Below are 23398 nucleotides of genomic sequence, written 5' to 3'. Positions count from 1 at the left end.
TTGCTGCGTCGTAGGCAACAAAATTGAATATAGTGGTGTCTACGTGAACATCTAAAATGAAACTTGAACTGCGCGGCACGATGATGTTCAGCAGGTGGAGCACTGTGGGCATGCCCTACTCCGGCCTAGCCTTTGCAGTGCAAGGGATTGAAGAAGGACTGGGAGCACTGTGAAGGGGATCACAGGCCATCTTTGATTGCCAATAACTCCACTTCTACTGAATGCATTGAAGTACTTTTTGCAGCAAAGTATTTCTTAAATAGTCCCTTCTAACTTCAAATGCATTTCCCAACTTCAATAAGAAGTGGTTAAGGGTTCAGGGCCTCTTTAACCAAGCGTGGACAGAATGAACTTTTTTTCATGATTCGTTACACAAAGAGAAATACAGCCCACACAAAGGGTAGTAATCCTCAAATGCACTATTGTGGACAACTGAAAAGCGAACAAGTTAGGGCTAACTGGAATGCACTCTTTTGTTTTTGCTTTCACCAATATGTGTAATTTTAGTACAACTTCATCTAGCACACTTAGTGCGAGACCCATGCCATCTTAGGCAACCGAATAAGTAGTGGTGAAAGATTGTGTTCTTTAGTTACTACTATATGCAAAAGATGTTCTAGTATTTTGTGATTTCTTGTTCATGCTTAATTTTTCAATGATGGTACTTTCAAAATTGAGCATAACAGCTCAGCCACCCTGTGCCCTATGTCAAAAAAATGGAATAGCAGTTATAATGAAAACAGATGCAGAAAATTGAAACATAAGTTGGGCACTGCCCTGAAAATTGATGCAGTGTAAGGTGCTATATGCCTGCAGTGGAATTAATATTGGCAGATAAAAGAAAGTAAACAATGCTCTCTTTTTGTTGTACTTCTAAGCAATAACTTGATCTCAACGTGTACAGAATTTGATCTTGACAAGATATCAATGTTGACCAGGTGAGGAACAATTTTATAATGCGATTGAGAAGTACCTTCTTACTCATCATTCATGCATTCACTGCGTTCGTTTTCGTTTTCACATGCCGTAGTAGTGTCACCCAAGGAAATGGAATGCAATGCCATACAATATCTTCTGGTATGTATAAGTAGCACAGATGCTAACACTGATTTTTTTTCCTCCTGGTGTTTGCACAGTCACAAATTTTGTAGGAATGGATAAACAAAAACCAGGCAGATGGCTTGATTGCATGTGGAAATTTTTTAAGATAGCATGCAGTAAACGAACCCCAGATTGGACTCACTGGAGTTTCTTACCCCGAACATTGACTACACAGTGATGCTGAGAATGTAAAACGCATATTTAAATCTATTTCATGTGAGCAGCTGTAGCATAAAATACATAATAAGTAATCCATTTGTGACATTGAGGAAATACATCATTTCCAGGACAGGTTCATTTTACAGCATTCTCTCTCTCTCTCTTTTTATTTACGATAATGAGGCTTCACAAAGCTGAGTCAGCAGGTCTTGCACAATGGTAAAAAAATTTACCGCTATATGTGCAAGGGCTAAATACAGCAGAACCGTGTTCATACGTTATGGTACAAAATCACAGAAAAAACAGACTGAACGGGAAAAATGTACAATTCGAAATCACTAAAAAAATTTCACAGACTAAACTGTAATTGATTGAGATGTAATGTGAAGCATTGTGGGAATTATTGCAGCATGAGACGCTGAGACATGCAGAGTTGGTGGGTCTTAAGAAGTCTGGGACTCCCGTCGTTTTTGCGGCTTTGCCTAGCTTACGATGGCGCTTCTTGAATGTGGTCTGGGTATGGAGCATCTTCGAGTGGGACACTTCGGCAGGGTGTTTTGATGCACCCACACACCGCAAATCATTCCAACATGAGACGCCAAGGTTCTTCGTGCTAATGGGGCCCAAGCAATCTGAGACGCACATTTTCATCGTCCTAATGTGCAGTGTTTCAAGATGGCATTAAGAAACCAAAAGGAAAGTGTGCTAGTGGGCAACGCCAGTATACAATAACTATGATACCGCCAGAATCAAACATGACGCTCGCTTTGTGCCAACTGCAGCAGGGAATAGCGTTACTTTTGGGTTATCACCTATTAAAAGCGTGCAGTACACTTCCAACAGCACTAAGCCCCATGCACTGCGAAACAGATAGGTGAAGCTGGTTATCAAAATAGGGCTGGTGGCAATAGCTGTTAATGTGGCGTGGGATGACCCAGGAGGAGATTTGCTGGTACCAGAACAGGAAACTGAATGTGTGCTGGCGTTTCACAGGAGAACGGTGGGCAAATGTTGGGGGAAGCTGCCGTGGCAAGTGTATACTGTTCTTGATCATGCGCGCCTCGTGCATCTTCTTGCTTACATGGGATCTAGCAGTCAGAAAACGTATAAAATGATTGCAGTTTGGCCATGTACTGAACATTGGTGCTGAAAGATTGTGTTTTCCACGAACGTACAAGCTAGTAAAACATTAGGCCATTTTTAAAACAAAGCTTTCTTTGCCTCTTTTTTTTACTTTCCCCCTGCTGCTGCTGCTGCTGTCTGGCACAATGCATAAGGAGGGGGGTTCAGAGAGTGTGTATGCATGACAGGAGCGAGGCAGAGAGAAAAGGCGACGCGAGAAACTCATTTGGACCTTACCGCGTCGTATGCGCATAATGCCTTCAGGAGCTCCCTGGCATTCATCACATTAGCCTCTTGACAGCTGTAATTATGAGCGACCCCCCTCAAAAGCACTGCAGAAACTGCAGCGCTTACCTTTCTACTAATGTGCAAGCCCAGAGGGGAGGTAGATAGATCTGTAGAAAGGAGGGCGTAGAAAAGGTGACGCGAGAAGGCAAGGAAACAATGCTACTACAATAGAGAATGTCTTTCTCTATGCTACCACTATAAACAGGACAGTGGTTGTGGGGAAACTGGATAAACTTAAGTTCAAGTTGCAGTAAAGTATGTTTCTGCTATTTCTGAAAAATAAACACTATGCAAATATGTCAAGCAAACAACATACGCAGGACGTGTAGAACCAGAGCTGTATTAATTAAAGTGCACCATAGGGTCTAGGCAACACTACGGAAGTGGTTGCATGTCAAATCAACACTTCTGTGCCCGCCACGGTCACTGTAGCCGTGGTAGCTTTGCAGCTATGGCATTGCTTAACGTCGCGGATTTGATCCCGACAACGGCAGCCGCATTTCGTCGGGGGCAAAATAGAAAATGCACGTGCACTTAGATTTTGGGACATGCTAAAGGACAATGCGGAGTCAAAATTAATCCAGACACCGCCCCTACAGCGTGCCTCAGAATCCGATTGTGGTTTTGGCATGTAAAGCCCCATAACCCAATTCCAGTATAATACTTCTGCCATGATGCAATGTTCCATGTGAGGCAATGAAAATGCTCAACCCTGTTCCAGTGTGTTTCGTGTACTATGCAGACAAACAGCAGTGGTGGATGCAAAGTAAAGTTTAACATCAACTCACCACTCTTGTGTTAGACTAAATGTTAAAAAAATTAAGCTTTTGCCATCAACATCACTACTAATTATTGTCAATCAAAGCAATGAGCACAGAATGCTTTGCTTAGATTGATTCCCACTGGGTTCTGCATAATTTTTTGTTCTTGACTGTGAACATTAGGGGAAATTGTACATAATGGGATTGTATGAACGAGGCTCTATTGTACGCCTGCAAAGCTTTGCATTCTTAAAAAGTATTTCTTCATATGTGTGGCATGCTCAATAGAAAGAAATAGGCAAGACAAGAATAAGAAAAGCAAAGGCAAAATAAGAAAAGAGCTTGATGGCATAACATCCCCCACCCCTTGGTGGCACAACCCACTGCCCCGTTTCGAAGGGGATGCTCGTAGCATCCATTCACCATCAAGCATTTTGTGACAAGTGAGTTTGCTCACAAAAAACTTTTGAACTACCAGTTACCAGTACAAGTGAATCAACTTTCAACACTCTTAATGCACAAACTTTTCCTATAGATGTCGACGTTATAGTAAGTATTGTACCTAACTACAGGAGAAGGAACTACACTAGCGAAAGGCATGAAGAGAGAGATGACAACACTAGCGGAGCCTTCCCTCACCTCTGATTCAGCAAGTGATAACCAACAGAAAGAAAAAAAAAAGCACTTACCTTAGCTTTGGTTTCTGCCTTTCGAGCCTCAGAATTTTCACTTTGTAAATGGGAGATAAGGAGCTCTTTCTCACGGATATGTCTGCATCGGGGACAAGAAATAATGTTGCACACAAGTCAGCACCACAAGCAGCAACACAAGTATTTTGCAACATGTGCCACAGGCTGTATTATTGAGCGAAGTATACACAAAAGGAAGTTGATAGTTACGGCATGAATTTATTCAGATGGTTGTCCCATCCACAAAACAAATTTTGCCAGGCACAGCTGGAATGTTATGACATTTATGGAAGTCCACTAAAGTATGTGTACCTGATTTCATACATAGCAGGCAACACTACCAAGCTTCGAGAGAGTTCTCTCATGGTCTGCATTCACAATTGAAAAATTGTATGTCACAACCGAAGTATGTATGTGTGACACTATTCAATGTAATAATAGGTCTCATGCCTTTAAACCATGAATAATGATATAAATAATACATGGAAGGCATCACAGATATGAACTTATTTACTGCTGAATGAGCGCACCAGAACATTGTATGTTCAGTACTGGAAGCACAAAGGTGTGAAAATAGCACATGATTTAACTAACCACCTGTCTACAAGCTCCAGTTGTAATACATGAAGGCATTATTCTTTAGAAAGCGTTGCAAATAAAAAAATCAAGAACAGTGTTGCAAAATGTGCAGAGCGAGGCTTCTATGACCACACTACTTGTGGAACTTCAATATTCGCAATATATGAAGAAACCCAACATCACTCAAATGAACACAGAATATCAACAGAATCTATGGAAATCTGCGTGCTACCTACATCCATTCATTAGATCACATATTGACTCAAAAAACGACACACGGCTCTTGCTCACTTTAGTGTGATCAAGGAACACGTACGAGTTTCGAAATGTCTGTTTTTTCATGTTGACTCGGCCAGATGTTATAACACTGTTGTTAAGGCAACAGGCTTAAGACACCAGAATTTACAGCCCCTCTGGCATGAGTTGGACAGGGCACGGACAGGGCTCTTCATGATAGGGCACGGCGGCATCGGAAACATGCGGACCGCTCAAAACCCATTTGTTTTCATTGTGCAGGTAAGAAGGCTTTCTGATAAATGATTTCGTTCTGATGACCGTTTTGTTTTGATGCTGCCATGCCCTGGGCTGTGTGCTATGTTGAATGTACTCACTTATTCACTCGGGAAATTATTATTGCTTGGAGGTGATATAGAACAAAATTTGGGTCCAGAATTGACTCAAATCGCTAAACACCTTGAGGAAATTGCATCAGATATTAAAGAAATCAAAGAAACCCATCTTGTAGACATCGAGAAGAAATTAGATACAATTCCCGCTCTTGAAGAAAGGGTAACATCATTTCAAGAGCAGATTAGCTGCATGCAAAATGCAATTCAAGCACTTGAAGCTAAAATAAATGACTTGGAAAACCACAGTAGAAGCTCAAGCCTGATAGTTTACAGACTTCCAGAAAAAGAAAATGAAACAAACATGGCACTTGAAACTGCGGTAAATAAAGGCATTTTTCGGGATATTCTTCAACTTGACAGCGTTCAAATCGAGCGTATACATAGACTAGGCAAGAGACGACCTGACATGAAGAGACCTGTCATTCTTAAGCTGTTAGATTCAAGAAGTAATTATGCAATACTGAAAAATGGTTTTAAACTAAAGGGCATGAATTTTTGTATAAGTGAAGATTTTTCGCAAAGAATTCATGATATCAGAAAGAAATTGTGGGCTAGTGCGAAATTAAACTGCGACAAAAAAGATAAGGTTTCCCTAGCATTCGGTAAACTATATATCAACAACGTGCCTTATGTCTGGGACCATGGTTTGAATGATAAAGTTCCATTGCAAAAAAAAAAAGAAACTACAATATAGGCAGGAGCCGCCCGATAACCAAACGCCACGCGCTGAAGCAAAACAAAAGTTGAGATGCCAGTGTAATAATATGCGTCATTCAGCTTCCTTTAAACACACATTTATCTCGTAAAGCAACTCGTAATCCCCGCAATAGTACGAAATTACGGATAAGAACTTAACAATCTTAAATATAAACGCACGAAGTATTCTAAATGAAAAGAATTCTATTGAGGCTACACTACTTGAATACGACCCACACATCACAGTACTCACTGAAACGTGGTTATGAAATGAAATAAGTGATGATTCAGTTTTTCCACCGAGTTACAGTGTATTTCATAAGGACCGGACAAGCAAGGGTGGAGGTGTTGCTATTCATGTTAAGCCTTCAATACAAGCGATTGTTTCAGCGGATGTTACTGAGCTTGAGTGTTTGTGCATTAAAATAACTTGTTGGGATCACTGCTTTGTACTATACGCGTGCTACAGACCACCAGAGGCTGCACCTGAATATTTTCTAAAATTGCAAGAACTGCAGGAACTGTATCATATATGATACAGTTCCAGAATAAAAAAATTTTCTTATAGGTGATTTTAACTTACCACATGTTGATTGGGAGCTTGTTCAGGCAAGCCGCAAATCGAACAAAAATGCTAACTCATGACCTAGTTCAAGTGGCCAGGCAGCCTACTCGTGTACAAGGTTCGTCTCGTGCAATATTGGACCTAGTATTTCTAAACCGCGATTTTTATGAATATACCGTTTTAATTGAAAAGGGCCTGTCTGATCATCATCTTGTAAGTGTAACTATTCCTCTAATCAACTGTGGGACTCCTGAACGCACAACCACACGAAGCTTCAAGGATTACTCAAGATCTAGCAATGCCTCTATAGTAGAATACATGGAAAGATGTTACACTGACTTTATTGAAAATGAGGGAGATGTTGGATGGAACCGATTTACTGAAATGTGCCCTCACTGCATAAACACTTTCGTACCAACCAAATGCACAAAAATTTCTAAAAGCACACCTTGGATTACGCGTAAGATTATCCATTTAAAATGCAAATTAAAATGATTGAAGAAGAGTAATCCACAATCCATTGTTATTTATGAACTTAAAGTAAATTTGGCATGCGCTTTACACGAATAAAAAGATTTGTAATTCAAAACAACCCTGCCAAACTTTTTAAAAAGCAATCCTAGTAAGTTCTGGAACTTCCTAAACGACTCTAAGAGGCAGGTATCACAGATCTTAGTTAATGGAAAAACAGTTACAGATGTAAAAGTCATTGCAGAGCACTTTAACTACTTTTTTCATAGCGTCTTTGCTAAGACAATACAAGAGTGTTTCAACCCACTGATGTTGACTTCATATCATACTCTGATGTAGTTTCAATGATTTTGAACTTTAAGACAAAATCATCTTGTTGTCCAGACAACATACCTAATGTATTTTTTCACTGTTATGCAGAAATTATAGCTCATTTTGCCATCGTGCTGTTTCGATGTTCACTGCTAACAGCAAAACTACCTAGTGATTGGAAGAAGGCTCGTGTTGTTCCCACCTTTAAGAAAGGCAACCATTTACTCTTAGAAAATTACCTTCCTGTCTCATTAACATCATCAATTTCTAAAATGCTTGAACATGTAATACCTACACGCATTGCGGAATTTCTTGAACAAAACTCTATACTAACTTTCAGCATGGCTTTAGAAAGGGTTATTCAACCGTAACTCAGCTAGTCACAGTGGTTCATTCATTTGCAGAAACTCTGAATAAGAATGGTAAAATGGACATCATATTCCTTGATTTTAGCAAGGCATTTGACAAAGTTATTCATCACAGTCTAATTACGAAACTTAAGGAGGTAAATCTGCCAGATATATTTATTGCATGGATTGAAGACTACTTGACAGATCGTGCCCAGTTTGTTTCAGTTGATGGGAACAATTCGAGCTTTCTTCCTGTAACATCAGGCTTGTCCCAGGGCAGTGTTCTGGGGCCACTGTTGTTTTTACTTGATATAAATGACATTGTTAATGTAGTACTACCAGGAACTCAAATCAGACTGTTCCCGGATGAGTGTGTGCTCTTTCGTCAAGTTACTTGTACTAATGATCAAGAGAATTTGAATTTGTCTTAACAATGCACAACAATGCACAAAAGACTGTTTATCTTTGCGTAACTCGTACAAAAACACCTCTTGATTTTACGTGTAACCTTGGCTCAACATCAATACAACAGGTAACCAACCACAAATATCTCAGCGTAACAATAACTAATGACTTGTCTTGGAACCTACACATAGACAACATATGTTTTGCCACCTTCCGTAAGTTATGTTTTCTAAAACATAAGCTTAGAAATTCTCCTTCTAACATTAAACTGCTCAGTTACTTCACGTATATAAGACCTAAACTAGAATACTCTAGTGTTGTATGGGACCACTTCACCAACGCTAACATAAAAAGAATTTGAAGCTGTACAAAGAAAGGCTGCTAGGTTTGTTTATTCTAAATTTATTATTATAAACTCACCGTCTGAGCTCATGGCTGCTAACAACATTGAAAAACTTGAACTACAATGAAGAATGAACCACCTCAACTTTATTTGCCTATTTCTTAATCATAAGTTAGCCCATGACCCGCATGCATATTTATCTCCTCTGTCTACTAGACATACACGACATCATCATGCCCATTCTTTAACTCCGTATTTTGCTAAAACTAATGCTTTTCAGTTTTTATTTTTTCTGCATACTGTATTGGAATGGAACCGTCTAACTGATCTTAGCCAATTTTCTGTGACCTAGTCTTAATATGTACTGTTGATTTGTGTTATGTTTCTATTTTACGCAATATTTTCCCATGGTACGTACTGTTTATGGGTAATACCTACTGTTTTTGGTGCTGTGTTTTCATTTTGTGTAATGTTTCCCATGTTATCTTTTATGTTAGCACTTTTATCTTGCCTACTGTACCTGTCCTGCTTGGACCAATTCTTGGTCTGCAGTATGAAATAAATAAATAAATAAATAAATAAATAAATAAATAAATAAATAAATAAGTAAATAAATAAATAAATAAAAACATGCGAGAAGTCACAGAGAAATTTAATAGAGCCAAAATGTTGCTAGCCTTTTGAGTACTTCAACTTGATCCTTGGCTTCTTCAAGAGAGGTGTGCAGCATCAATTGACTTCCTGAAAGTCTTAGAAACGAAAAAAATCAGACACCTAATTAATGCAGTATAGTCACTACTTGCAACAAGAAGCATGACACAGTGGCTTGACTAAGAAATCAGTTCAGATTAGGAGATCGATGAAAGGCCACCCGGAGGGGGCAAAATAAGCAAGCACTCTTGCTTGCATCCATGCACGTTGAATACCGCAGCTTAAATGCATGCATGTTCAGGCAACACCACACACAGGGCTATCCGATCCATATTTAAAGGGGCCCTAAAGCACTTTTCTAACTGATCATAAGATGGCCTCACTATTAAAGGACATCATCTCGTGAATCTCACGTGTAAAAAAATGTTTGAATCATTTAACTGTAAGTGGAGTAATCGCATTGATACCTGGCTTTCTCTCTCTTTTAATCTCTGCTAGCTTACTGGAAGCTACTCAGCAGAGAAGCCAAGAGGGCAAAGCCCCGGTCAAAAGTTGAGTGTTGCGGCGGTGAAAGGGCTTGTCATGGCTCTCCGAGGTGGCGCCAATAGACTACACTATGCAGCACGCTGCTGCCATCTTGAAGGCCACATGCAGCTGACACAGCTATGCACAGTGCAAAGATGAAATAACTTTTCTGTCATTTTGAGATTGCAGACACACATATTTTTCATTTATTTAACTCAGCATTAGCAATTATGTATTACCGAGAATGCTCATGTGATCACAAATCAGCCAACTGTGTTGGTGGGCCAGCGGCTTTCAATGTGACGGCATTGTGGAAGTGAAAGCAAGTGATTTTTCGCTGTGCTTGGCACAAAATTGTAAGTTCCCTACTGCATACAGTGCAGTAACATTTGGCTCACATGTTCACAGCAGCCTCTATGACAAATCGGCAATGTTTCCTTACTATGCTTAAAAAGTGTTTCAGGGCGCCTTTAAGAAATGTTGCCTTTTAATTTTATTCCGATCAAGGGATTTGCATAGGCACAGCAATTATCATTATTTCCCTTTTTTGGTGGCTTGTTTTAATTTTCCATGTGATCCGTCAATACAATTTAGCTTACCTTCTACATATCGAAATAAGTTTTTAACTGGACTAGTAGAAGCATTTTTCGATTACTTTTAAGCACAGTAGCTCATAAATTGACAGTACGAAAATTACTATGACAGCCTACACACTCCTTGGGTTCACAGCGAAAACATTGCTATCAGAAAGCGTGTTAATTTCACATACATTGTGATAGTACTAATTAGTAAAAGCATCACTCAGCCTATGTTTGCACAATTTACCTGGTGCATAGCGGTTACACAACAAATCAAACATCACAAGTGTTGAGATATTTTATGAGATGTTCCAGCATACAGCTAGTCAATTTCATAGCTAGATGACTACCTCCGGACTTCTTCTTCCAGTGCAAATGTGGTTTCCTGGGCAGATTCTTTCGTCTGTCAGAGAAAGAGATAAAATAGGTTTTTTTTTTTTATGCAAGGTCATTGGCTTTCTTTTTAATTTTAAAAGCACAATGCATACAACGGAGGCTATGCTGATATTTGCCTTTTCAAGCAGTCAATGCACAATAATTACATTGATGCACGGTGCCTGACTATAATTTGTAATTCAGCCAACATATATATAATGCAGTGAAGTGCTTTAAGCTTTGAAAATATCATTACCAAACGCAATGCTCACATGAATGTGATTTACAGCGCAATGCTCAGCATTCTGCATTCCTTGCAGTTAAAGAAAAAGAGAAGTTCTGCAGTGAGCTGAAACTAGAACATAGTTGCTACTGAGCGTGACCACTTGCATTCCACAGACAACTGTGGACCATCAGTAAAGCGGTCAAATTTTACTGTTTGCACCATATCGGATATTTCATAAAATGTGCATAAATTTTTTAAAAATTAGGAACATATGATAATGAAGTGATATTTTTGGGATTGCTTTTATCACATGGGCAAACATTATAATTTCACTCTTGAGAAATGAGACAAATGGGCAAATTAGACTGATTAACTTTCTATTCAGAAGATCCATTGAAAAACTTTTTGTGTGCAAACAGACAGTTGCCCCTCTTCTTTATCCCTGTCTGTTTGCGCACAAAAAGTTTTTAAATGATGAATCTGTTCCAACTAGGCCGACTCGCAGTTATGCTTCAGAAGATCCATGTGACTGATCCCGATGGAAGACTTGAAGCACACTGTCCGAGGAATTTACAAACAGTTCCAGAAATGCAAAAGGTTGACGCTTAGAATTTTCACACCGCAAAAGATTTCGAACAATTCCACACAGAAGAGAGGAAATGGACTGCTATAGAACACAAATGTCCAAACCGGTAGACGGTCATGGGTGATGTGACTGCTCACGCCTCACGATCCGGAAAGAATGAAGTGAGATCGTGGTTTGATAAGGACGCCCACTTGATGCTATCTCATTTGCTTCAAGCTTATGAGTAATGCTGCTAGCTTTCCGCGAAAATGCGATTTTTCTTTTAAAAAGTTGCTTTTTGAAAAAGCAGCGAAATGCTGTTTCTCGCAGTTTTCCCAAGATGGCGCTACATGTCTTAAAAATGACAGATCAAGTGAAAACTGCCAAAGGTGATGGAAAACTAGTATTTTCTTAGTAATAAACAGTACCAGGGTTTATATTGCCTCAGCACCTTTTGCTGATGAAGAAATTTAATTTAATATTAAAATATTCTCGCCTTATAAAAAAATTGGCTAGGTGGCGCAGCCGCCACCCGAATCAAAGGGCTCAGCCGTAGCCGTAGTCATCAATGTATCCAACGCTTGCTTCAACCATAGAGTTTCTCACTATATTACCTAGAGGGAAGTCTGGAGCTGCTGCGCTGTGGTATGCCTGGGAATGCCGGTATATTGTGACTTCGGATTGGCACCGTTCTTGGAGAGCCTAACAAGCACCGTTCCATCTGTCACAATGATTAATTTTCCACTAAAACAGCACATAAAAAGCTGTTTTAGCTTTATTATTACACAAAAACATGTTTTGTTTAACTATGATAACTTGTTATTGCATGTACAATTATATGAAACGTAAAAAGTATCAGCGGGCCGCTAAAGTTGGAGGACAGACGACAAGATTCGTGCTCGCATTGGAACAGTTTGTCATCTGTTCTTGCTTTTCTCCGCTTGGTTATGCATTGTAGGCGAGCAGACTTCACTGGAAGATGTAATATGCGTGAATGAAAACATTTTATCAAGATTTTACTTTAAGAACGCTCTATTTGCATAGCCATATCCACGTTTTAGACGAAGCCTCCTACAACACCAGCCAACACGAACGTCGCAGACACATATACCATCATTCCAATGACGGCATGGCGCCCCTTAAGGAACTCCCATAGACGGTGGCACCAGATTTCCCTCTAGGTGTTATAGTGAGAGACTCTATGGCTTCAGCAGAAAGTGCGTCATTTTACCATTTGCTTTGTGTTTTGAGTTGGTAATCAAGATGGCTCCCACAGGATCTCATTTGAGCAAGAAGACAGCCACAGAATGTGCTCGAGAATACAAGAACGCCAGCTTTTATAAAGATGCAGGAGTCCTTTTTTGCCGAGTTTGTGCGAGAGCAGTTGACCATCGGCGCAAGTCAACTATTGACGAGAACATCGAGAGCAACCGTCATCGTAAGAATGCAGAAGCAAGAGACTCTTCTAAGTGAAAAAGTGGTGAGGAATCATCAGAAGACGGCGCTGGGGGTTCAGGAACGCTGAGAAAGCAAAGCCAACTGCAAATGCTGGAATCTGCAATCACTGCTGCTGAGGCGAAGGCACAACCATTATGCTCAAATTCCTGGATGTGTGAATATCTGCGAATATTCCCCTAGAGAAGGTGGACAATCCGAAACTGAGAACGTTTCTGCAGACACATGTTTGGAACGGCGGTTCGGTGCCTAAATCTGATGCGCTCTGCTGCCGACTTCCAGAATTGTTTGAGAAGCACACAGCTTTGAAAGCTATGTTTCAAGGTACCATGGTGTCGGTAACTACTAATGAAACCACCGATGACTGATCAAAATCGATTGTGAACGTGTTGTTCGTCCAGTCAGCCAGAAGCGTGAGTGCTTCACTACAACCTGTACTTGTGGAAGTTAAATTCGTGGATGAAGTGAACTCGTCTGTGATAGGCCGCATTGTAACGAGAACACTGACGAAGTACGGAATTGAATTTGAGGACATAACAGGCTTTGTAAGCGATGATGCTGCTTATATGGTGAAGTCATTTAACCCTTTGACGGTCGATGAGGTAAATATACGGCGCTGCGAACAAGTCCAAAAATGGTCGATGCCGTATATTTACAGCGCCGTCTGTACGTTTAAAAAGCGCGCCAATTTCCTAACTTTTTCTTTTCTGTCATGTGCTGCCACTAAGTGGGGATACAGGGAATTTTTTTCGTGCGCCTATCTCTCTCGGTTTTCATTGCATGGTTTGTTTTAGCGCTAGTTTGCTCCAGCGTGTCTATATACTGCCGCTCGCGCATTGGCGCGCGCGGGCGGGTGGGCGGCCGTTTGGATTTTGTTTCGCGGGCGGTTTCAGCTTTTTGTGCTTGCGAAACTGATGGCTATCTCGTTACTAATCGCTCAAAGGGCGACTGCTTGTTTCTCGCTCGTTTAGTGCTCACAGGGCTGCGCATAGGAAGGATGCCGCCGTGCATGCGTTTCCGTTTCTTTTCTTTTTTTTTTTTAAGACTGGCGAAAACTAATTGCCCTAGCTGTTGGCAATAAGATGAAGATTAGCGGAAGTTTGTCACACGTGTTGCTTTTTTTGATGGGCACACAACCAAACAGTTTTTTTGAGTGCGTGCACCTACGCAGTTCGATTACGCTATGGACGTACGTATTAGTGTAAGAGCACGAACATTTGAGGCTTGTGAAATATTCGCAGGTGCGGATTTTCAAAGCCTTAAACTATGTGCTTAAATATGCATAAAATTTTTAATACTGATAAGTTTATTTCCCTTTTTATTGTTATTCATGAATGAAGAGTGCACATATACCAACGCAAAAGATTTTTTTCTCCCTTTACGGTCACCCTAGAAAAATGACAGTAAATATTTTTCGAAATAAGTCCCTAAGATTAGTCGGAATCTGCAATAAAAAAAATCGACCCTGGGCGGTCGCATATGGCGAAAAAAATTGACCCTCAAAGGGTTAATGAGTGCATAAAGCCAATGTGCAAAGGTGCTGTTCACATTACATGTGTAGCCCATATAGTAAACATCATAGGCAGTACATTGCAGGCATCCTTTCCCTTAGTGGACAAATTTGTTGCCTGTATGAAGAAGGCGTTCTGGCTGTCAAGTAGAAAGAGAGCTTTCTATAAATCTCATCTAGAAAAGTGCGGGATTCAGTGTGCCAAAACAATTCCAACACCTGTCAAAAGTAGGGTAGGAATTCGTGGATTGAAGCTGTTGAGCAGCATTCTGCATACTCTGAGTACTATCCTTCTTTGCTAAGGCAAGTTCATGAAAGGTATGGAGAAATTGCATGCATTGATTCTCTTCTGGAACTTTTAAATGAGCCCTCAACTGAGCTTAAGTACAGCATGCGGTACATTGCAGTATTTGGTAAAAAGTTGCCAGCCTGCTGAAAGCAGCTGAGGGTCAGCGTGTAGACTGTCATAAAGCGTACAATGCTTTGTTTGTACTCTGGGGATATTTGGAAGCAGCTGCAAAGGAAGATTTTGAAACACAACTGAAGAAAGAAAACATTGTACATGACAAGGCCCATCGGATTGCAAACAAAATGAAGGCTGCAATGAGTAAAGCAGCTAGCAAAATGCTAATATATTTGGAGAAATCTGACACTTGGAAGTTCTTCAAGAGTCTAAGGTGCTTGGATCCTCTGCAAGATGGGAGTTTCTCAGAGAAGAGGTCAGAGTTTGTAGGTATGCCTGGACTTGGGAAAGAGTCACCAGTGCTAGCTGCTGAATGGCAAGTGTACCTCAAGTCTGCCCAAGAACTCAAGTCTAGCAACAGAGACTTAGCGCCGTTTCTTTCTAAACAAGAAAATCCAGGTGTAGATTTTGATGTTCTGGCTTTCTGGGCAGGGATGGAACAGCTCACTCCAATGCTTTCTTCCATTGCCCTTAAATACCTGTCAATGCCGATCAACCCTGTTGATGCAGAAAGATCATTCAGTCCCACAAGCGCCATTCTCCTAGTGAAGAGAGTACAAAGCACCTCTGATGCTCAGCCACAACAGCTTCCTTCAGTTTTAAATATGCAAGCATGTTTGGAGTCTGAAAGTTCTTAATAAATAAACTGTTACATGTACCTTATGTCTGTTCAATGTTGCCGTGGAATTTTGCAGATACCTCTATCTTGATTTGCAGAATTTCAAATTTTCCACCGCTTAAAGTTAGGGGCTCTACTCATGAGTGTGTACACAATGAGAAACAACTTGAAAACCAGTTATGTCTTTGAGCTGTGGTACAAGAAGGGTATTTGTAACATATTTAAAAAGCCATGTTATCATTGCTCCATGGTGACTATGTTAAGCCAGCACGGAGCAATGATAACATGCCGCATCGCCATTTATCATGTTTTCAATCCAGACGGTGCTGCTGTCTCCTATCTCATATTCCTTTCAGGTGCTTGTTAGTTCTGCCCTCTGAAAATTTAGCGTCATCACATTCTAGCATATTCAGAATCATGAAAAGCATGTAGCTGCAGAACGGATTACGGATTTGTAGTTGTTCAGTGAGTTTTCTCATGTTTACAGAACCTGAACACTCTGTGAGAACTCTACTACAGGAATGTTAGATATGAGAAAATAAACTATTGCGTGCCTATACCATACTAGGCACTTGAAAAATTTGCATGATATCCAAACATTATGAAAACTAATGACAGAAGCGAACTTGGTACATCACGACATACACACCTGAAGAGCATACACCCAGCCGTCTACCTTCCAACTCGTTTTGCTAAAACACTCTATACATATTATTCAAACTCACAGCACAGGTCCAGTCAGAAGTATTTCAATATGTATGTGACACAAATTAAATACTATTTTCATCAGCACCTTTGATGCACTTTCTTGGCATGCACAGAGTGCCTGAAGGTGATGTTGTCATGTGATCGTGAAGAAGACACTGCCAAAGGTGCGAGTTAAGAAGCTGGCTTTTCAATGGCTGAACTTGGGCCCAGAAAAAAAGAAATGCCACCCGGAGTGCAACAATGACAGTGAGCAAGATAGTCGGTCATCGAGGTCTGATCTGAAGGTCAAGTGTGTGGGCTATTTATATATGAATCATTGTGCATTCCAGAGTAATTACTGGTTTCCACACAAATTCCAGAATATAAACTACTATTCACAATGCACGCTCAGTCATCTGACAAGATTCTTGCACTATATACACAGCAACAACATTCGGGAAAGTTCTGACACACATAGATACTTCTTGAGCTAAGCGATAAGTTAGGCAGTGAAAAAAGTCACCAGAACAGGATAAACAATGCACATGTGTCGGTATGCATCCACAACATCATGCGTTTGCACTTATACAGAAAGAAAGAGCTATGCGACACATCCCGATTACCTACCTGGTCCATCTGCTGCTGAAGTTCGAGGCATAGCGCTTGGGAGCGTTGCAACCGCTCCTCCAGTTCTGACACTCGGTTCTTTGTCTGCTGTCGCAGCTGCGAGATTTCTGCCCTGTTCTCAGCATCTTTCTCCAGAGCCTTTATCACCTGCTGCTTCAGCTCGGCATTTATATCTCGCTCTTTCTGCAGAAACAAGCCATTTATATCTAATGCACTTCACAGCCAAGCGAACTTACATCTTTCACAAAGAAAAAAAAGAAAAAAAAAGCCCCCCTTCCCCTTCTAATAAACAGCAACAGGTACCTAGAGAAATGGCCAAGCTCTTGCCACAAAGTGAAGAGCATCACACTGTATGGCGCATCACCAGGAGGCCTTTAATCTTATGTCATCAAGAGGTAGATTTACCCCAGGCCCAACTCTGATTTTCGCTATTCAAATAGTCATGATATTCAAATTCTATCATATCACAATCACTGAACCAATTTGAATCAACTCGAAGCAGAGGGTCACCGAGTATGGATCTACGTTCTGTTAGTCTCCTGTTTAGTTCAGGAGATAGGGCTACCACCCCAGAAAGGCACTTGTCCCAGGTTTAATTCCTGGATTAAATTGAACTTTTTATTAACTGCTTGGCTTTCTTTCTGAGAAAACTAAGAGTTTCCTTTGTAGCTTCGTGTTACAGTGTAGTGGATGACAATTTTCCCTTTCAAGCTTGTAAAATTAAGCCTACGGAGAATGAGCTTACATATGAAGCAAACAATTTCAATGCTGAATGGAACATTTCCAAGGCAAGGCTGGTGTAACTCCCTGATACAGGCACCCATGGATGTCTCAAACACAACTCTGTAAAAACTTAACAGTACAATACATGCTTTAAAGACAGAAGTCCAAGACGTGACGAAGGTCATTGACATAGGAGGCATGGGCGGTTAATGGGTTGTTTCTCAGAGCTTCTTTATAGCACTCAACGACATTTGAACAAAGATTTCTGTCAAATGAGACCATGACTTCGATGGAGATGCCCTGTTCTCTCAAAAGTCTGTCGAGTCCTTCAGACGTGTTCCAGTGACTGAAGCACTTCAAGAGATGGCCAGTACAAGGAAGAGGTGCTGTAGTTCACTATGGAAAGCAGCAGCACTTCTGGCTCGTACAGCTTCAGCAGCCCATTTATTGCTTGGGCAGAGTAACTATCATCATCATCACTATTACCATCTGCCTATTTTTATGTCCACTGCAAGCCACTGAAAGACAATGGCCACTCCCTGCAATCTCCAATTACCTTTGTCTTGCACTAGCTGATTCGAACTTGCGCCTGCAAATTTCCTAATTTCGCCACCCCACCTAATTTTCTGCCATCCTCGACTGCACTTCCATTTCTTTGACACCATATCTGTAACTCTAAAAGTTCGCCATTTATCTGCTTTACACATTACATAGCTTGCCCAGCTCCATTTTTTCCTCTTAAGGTCAACTAGAATATCAGCTATCCTTGTTCGGTCTCTGATCCACACTGCACTCCTTCCTTTCTCTTATCGTTACACCCAATATTTTTCCTTCCATTGGTCTTTGCAAAGTCCTTAACATGTTCTCAACCTCTTTTGTTAATGTCCAAAGTTCTGTCCCATATGGTAGCACCAGTAGAATGTAATAATTGTACACTTTTCTTTTCAACAAAAATGGTAAACTTCCAGTCAGGATTTGGTAATGCCTGCAATACACACTCAAACCCATTTCTATTCTGACGTAATAGTTTTGCAAAAGCCCGCAAGGTGGAGGGAAGTATTTAATTAAGGAAAAATGAGACATCCACCCAATCGTAGCAATTGCTACAAAGGAAACCCATATGGGTTCCTCGAAAGAAAAGCCTCGCAGCTGAAGAAAAAGTCTTGCCTTTGCTTCGAGTTGCTGACAAATTCGACTTCGCCCTGCCATCTGCTAGCCACCTGGTTAGCTCAGATGATAGAGTGGCTGCCCCGGAAAGGCGGTGGTCTGGGGTTCGAGTCCCAGACCAGGATGAATTTTTCTTCAACTGCAAGGCTTTTCTTTCAAGGAACCCGTATGGGTTTCCTTTGTAGCAATTGCCATGATTGGGTGGATGTCTCATTTTCCCTTAATTAATTACTTCTCTCTACCTTGCGGGCTTCCACAGAACTATTATGTCAAACTCTTGCCTTTGCTTCGAGTTGCTGACAAATTCGACTTCGCCCTGACATCTGTTAGCCGCCTGGTTAGCTCAGATGGTAGAGTGGCTGCCTCGGAAAGGCGGTGGTCCCGGGTTCAAGTCCTGGACAAGGACAAATTTTTCTTTGACTGCGAGGCTTTTCTTTCGAAGAACCCGTATGGGTTTTCTTTGTAGCAATTGCTACGATTTGGTGGATGTCTCATTTTTCCTTAATATCATTTCTATTTTGTAAATTTCCTTCTTATGGTAAGGGTCCCCTGTGAGTAATTGACCTAGATAAATGTACTGCACCTACTCTAGAAGCTGACTGGCAATCATAAATTCTTGTTTCTTTGCCAGGTTATTGAACCTTATCTTTGTCTGCTGTATATTAATCTTCAGCCCTACTCTTACACTTTCTCGGTTAAGGCCTTCAATCATTTGTTGCAATTCATCCCCAGTGTTGTTGAGCAGGACAATGTCATCTGCAAACCGAAGGTTGTTGAGATATTTGGAATTGATCCTCACATCTAAGCTTCCTCAGACTATTAGCTTGAATATCGATTCTATTGGAAATTATCCAGGTGAATATTTTATACGATACTGAAACCAAGCTAATGGGCCTACAATTCTTTAATGTCTCCCTTCTTAGGATTTGTGTAATGTTGGCATTATTCCAGCTCTCTGGTACACCTGAAGTCGTGAAGGATTGTTTACACATATAGGGCGGCTAGCTTTTCAAGCATACCACCTCCTCTATCATAGATGGAGGTGGTATGGTAACCACAGTGTGACTAATGCCTGTCAATGCAGCATGCTGGTAGCATTTTTGATGGTAACGTACCAGCAAAGCCAACCAATAACTAGATGTGAACTACTTTTGTGAATGTTAGCAGCCTATCTGGCTGCTGAAAAGAGAAATGAATAAGGTTTATTGTGGCCATAGTGTGCAACACTGAGTACTTATCCTTTCATAGAAAAAGCAAACAGAGCTTTTACAGCCTACAGTGATCTCACCATCTAAACTGCCCAGAATAACCAACCATGACATAACAAAATATGGTTTAAGACAATGGGAACTGCGGCACCAACCTGTAAGTGCTCCTGAAGTGTGTCCACTTCTCGGGTGTAACTAATAACAAGTGTCTTTCGTGCAGGTTCCTCCTCATTCTTTTGCAGGGTGAGCCGACTGATCTCTGCTCTGCAGTGAAGCAACTCTGCCTTTAGTGCTCGAATTTCGGCTTCAGCTGGAAACAGAAGAGTAAGCTGTCACCTTATGGTGAATGCCCAGTTGACAAGTGTCTTTGCTATATACACCCTAAAAGGAATAACAGCAGCGCAACATCCTACAGTATGAAAAACTAGCTGCATCTTCTAAGCAGCGCCAGCTTCCAAGTGAGCGGATGTAGAAGTGTAAGTGGCTACTTATTTATTTATTCATTACCTACATTTCCCTCTGAGGGCATTACAGCAGGAAGGTTACAATAACATTTGGTCTGCACCAAAGCATGGTGCATTGCATTAAAGGGGTACAGTTATTCTCCATTGCATATTATACAAAGTATAGATATTACAAATCAATGTGAGAATATACATAACCTACACAGCATACCAGAAAAACATATTGCAGATAACTTTTTAGTGCGGAGGTGCAGGATACATTAAAACCAGTGAAAATAAAAAGTAAATAAGTAATCTGCTATGTAACTGCAAATGGTTTCTGTTCAGCAAATAAAAAAAGTCGAGTCACATGGAGTTTTTAAGACTTCCACTAGGGGTTGATGTCATTAACGCTTCCAGTAATTTTTTTTTTTTGAAGTGAAGCACCTCCAGCAGTGGGGTCCTTTCCTTGGATATTATAAAACGAGCCCAACAGTTTATTTTTGGTTATGCAGAAGGGCAAAATTGACACGGATAATGGCAAATGCTCTCTTGTTATGGTCTTCTAGTTTTCCCATTCCTATCTGGTGTCAGTGACTTGGGAGGAAAGAAACGCGAAAACATACAGGTATGTCAGCAACACTGAAGCGGTAAACTTATTGCACACAGGAAAACATTAATTTTCATAAAGAGACATTCGTGCAGCTATTTCCATTATCTTTAGCTAAATGTTGCCAAGAATGCCTAAAGACTAACTGCAACAAATCACTTTGGCTAAATTGGTTTTACACGAGTAGTACGCATTAATGAAATGACTGAAACTGCTAAACACAAGCTCCATGGCTCGCTTCATGAAAAATATTTTAAAAATTTTACACTGAGCGGTTACATTTGCTTGCAACAACCAGTGGCACTTGTGTGTAAGTGACAAAACAAGTATTCAGAATTATGCCTCCAATCTCTGTAGACAAAGCGGAAAACTCGTGCAGCTGCACATTATTTATTTGAAGAGAGACAGACTAAGAGCAGTGGCTTGTGAGGTTTTTTTACCATTTACTTCAATGAAAAAGGGTAAAATATGGCTTTTGATGCTAAAAGCAGGCTAAACATCTTAGAAACAATAAAAATCTGAATGTATTCACAGATTTACACATTATCCCAGAAAGTGTCCCAATTTATAATGTTTTCTGTTCTCCCTCTGCCCGACTAAGTTAAGTTTCTGTCCTGTATACCCCAGCTCTATTTGTAATTAACACCTTATGGTATTGGTGTCCCCCCTCCCCTCCCCAGTTCTAAGCTATATTATGAATCAGCGCAACAGTAGTAACTCCTCTAGAAAATTGTGCAAATGACTGAGTCATATTCTGTGACATAAAAATCTTCATGATAGTGTTAGTCCAATAAAACCTCAGAACTATTTTAGCTGGTGTAAACGGGTGACAATTCTAACACCAGGTAATGTAACATCATGACAACTACAGACTCATCTAATAATTCTAGAACTTCTGGCTACAAAATCATTCACTCAGCATATAAATCACTTACTTCATAATAATAATAATAATAATAATAATAATAATAATAATAATAATAATAATAATAATAATAATAATAATAATAATAATAATAATAATAATAATAATGATAATAATAATAATAATTAGTTTTTCCTTAAGGACCCCTGTCGGGGTATTACATAAGGGGGGGTTACAGAAGATAAGGAAAGAAACAAAGATATGGTTACAATTTCTTACAAGACAGCCTGTGAATTCGCATTAAAACAAACAAACAACAACAACAAAAAAAGCCAAGAGGCACACTGAATAGAATGCAAAAGCAAATCAGCAGAACAGTCACAATGTGAGACGGCAATCGCAAAAGAATGAAGGCACAGTACGGTCATTATAAGGTTAGGGTTTAAGGTGATCAGTAAGCAGCTGCTTGAAGATAATGTGGTTACGCTCATTGACAACTCTATCTCGTAAATTGCTCCACTCTATAATGGCGCTAGGCAAAAACGATTGATTAAAGGAAAATGTTGAACCATGCAAGCGCTGGATGCTGCAAGAGTTAAAAAGGCGACGAGATGTACGGGTTGGTGGGATTACTGTCTCGGAGCTGCCTTCCATGTAGTTCGGGGAAGTTATAATAAAGTCGCTGGAAAAGGCACAGTTTCGCAATTTTCCGACGCAACACCAATGGTTCTTGTCCTATAGATGATTTAATCGCACTGACACTTTCTTCACGGCTGTACCTGGAAGTGATGAATCTAGCGGCACGATTTTGTATTGATTCTAAGATATTAATTAAGTAAGCTTGGTGCGGGCTCCAAAGAGCTGAGGCATATTCAAGTTTACTTCGAATAAAGGTTTCATAAGCCAGTTTTCTTGTGGATGAGGGGCACAGCGCAAGGGTACGTCTGACGTAACCAAGTGATTTATTAGTGTCGGTAGCCAATTTTGTTATATAATCAGACCAGGTCAACTTGCTATTAATAGTAATACCGAGATAACGATACGACTCAATGGTGGATAGGGCTGTCGAGTTTAAAAAGTACGAGTGATTCTTGTTAGAGTGTTTACGGGATACCTGCATAACTTTACATTTGGAGATGTTAAGTTTCATTAAAGAGTTGGAACACCAGGTTTCTAATGAATGTAAGTCTTTTTGGAGCGTTGCATGGTCGGCTGGGTCTGTAATGCGACGGTAGATTACGCAGTCATTTGCAAAAAGTCGGATATTGAATGATATGCCGTTGGGAAGGTCGTTTATGAAGATGAGAAAGAGAAGGGGTGCGAGGACGGACCCCTGTGGTACTCCAGAGATGATACTAGCAGTGGTTGAGCAATGATTTCCGATAGCTGTGTACTGGAATCGATTAGTAAGAAAGCAACGGATCCATGACAGTGCGAGAGGGTCGAGACCGAGGCATGAAAGTTTGGCCAAAAGCCGCTGATGGGGAACACAGTCAAATGCTTTGGCGAAGTCTAGATATATGACGTCAGTTTGAAGTGATGAGTCTAAATTCAGGTGAAGTTCAGTAATAAATTCAAAAAGCTGCGTATCGCATGACGAACCAGGCCGGAAACCGTGCTGATTGTGAAAA

At 40.5% G+C, this 23398-nt stretch overlaps 1 protein-coding gene and 1 pseudogene across 3 annotated transcripts in view; one reads left to right on the top strand and one right to left on the bottom strand.

Moving 5' to 3' along the window:
• LOC142589579 (mitotic spindle assembly checkpoint protein MAD1-like) overlaps positions 1 to 23398 on the bottom strand; it is a 69880-nt gene that overhangs the window by 42668 nt on the left and 3814 nt on the right. For all 3 annotated transcript variants that reach the window (XR_012829894.1, XM_075701053.1, XM_075701052.1), the window contains exons 2-6: positions 20005 to 20159; positions 16752 to 16934; positions 10575 to 10627; positions 9148 to 9219; positions 4121 to 4202 (exon numbers count right to left, since the gene is read on the bottom strand). Coding sequence is in view for 2 of the 3 variants with exons in the window: in XM_075701053.1 (XP_075557168.1) it covers positions 4121 to 4202; positions 9148 to 9219; positions 10575 to 10627; positions 16752 to 16934; positions 20005 to 20159 (545 nt within the window). In the remaining variant the exon portion in view is untranslated. The remainder of the gene's footprint in view (positions 1 to 4120; positions 4203 to 9147; positions 9220 to 10574; positions 10628 to 16751; positions 16935 to 20004; positions 20160 to 23398) is intronic.
• On the top strand, positions 12760 to 15421 carry LOC142590734 (uncharacterized; annotated as a pseudogene).

Source organism: Dermacentor variabilis, chromosome 8 (genome assembly GCF_050947875.1).
Source record: "Dermacentor variabilis isolate Ectoservices chromosome 8, ASM5094787v1, whole genome shotgun sequence".
Classification (NCBI taxonomy): Eukaryota; Metazoa; Arthropoda; class Arachnida; order Ixodida; family Ixodidae; genus Dermacentor; species Dermacentor variabilis.
The sequence above is the reverse complement of the archived record's forward strand: the minus strand, read 5'-3'. Positions and strand labels throughout refer to the sequence as shown.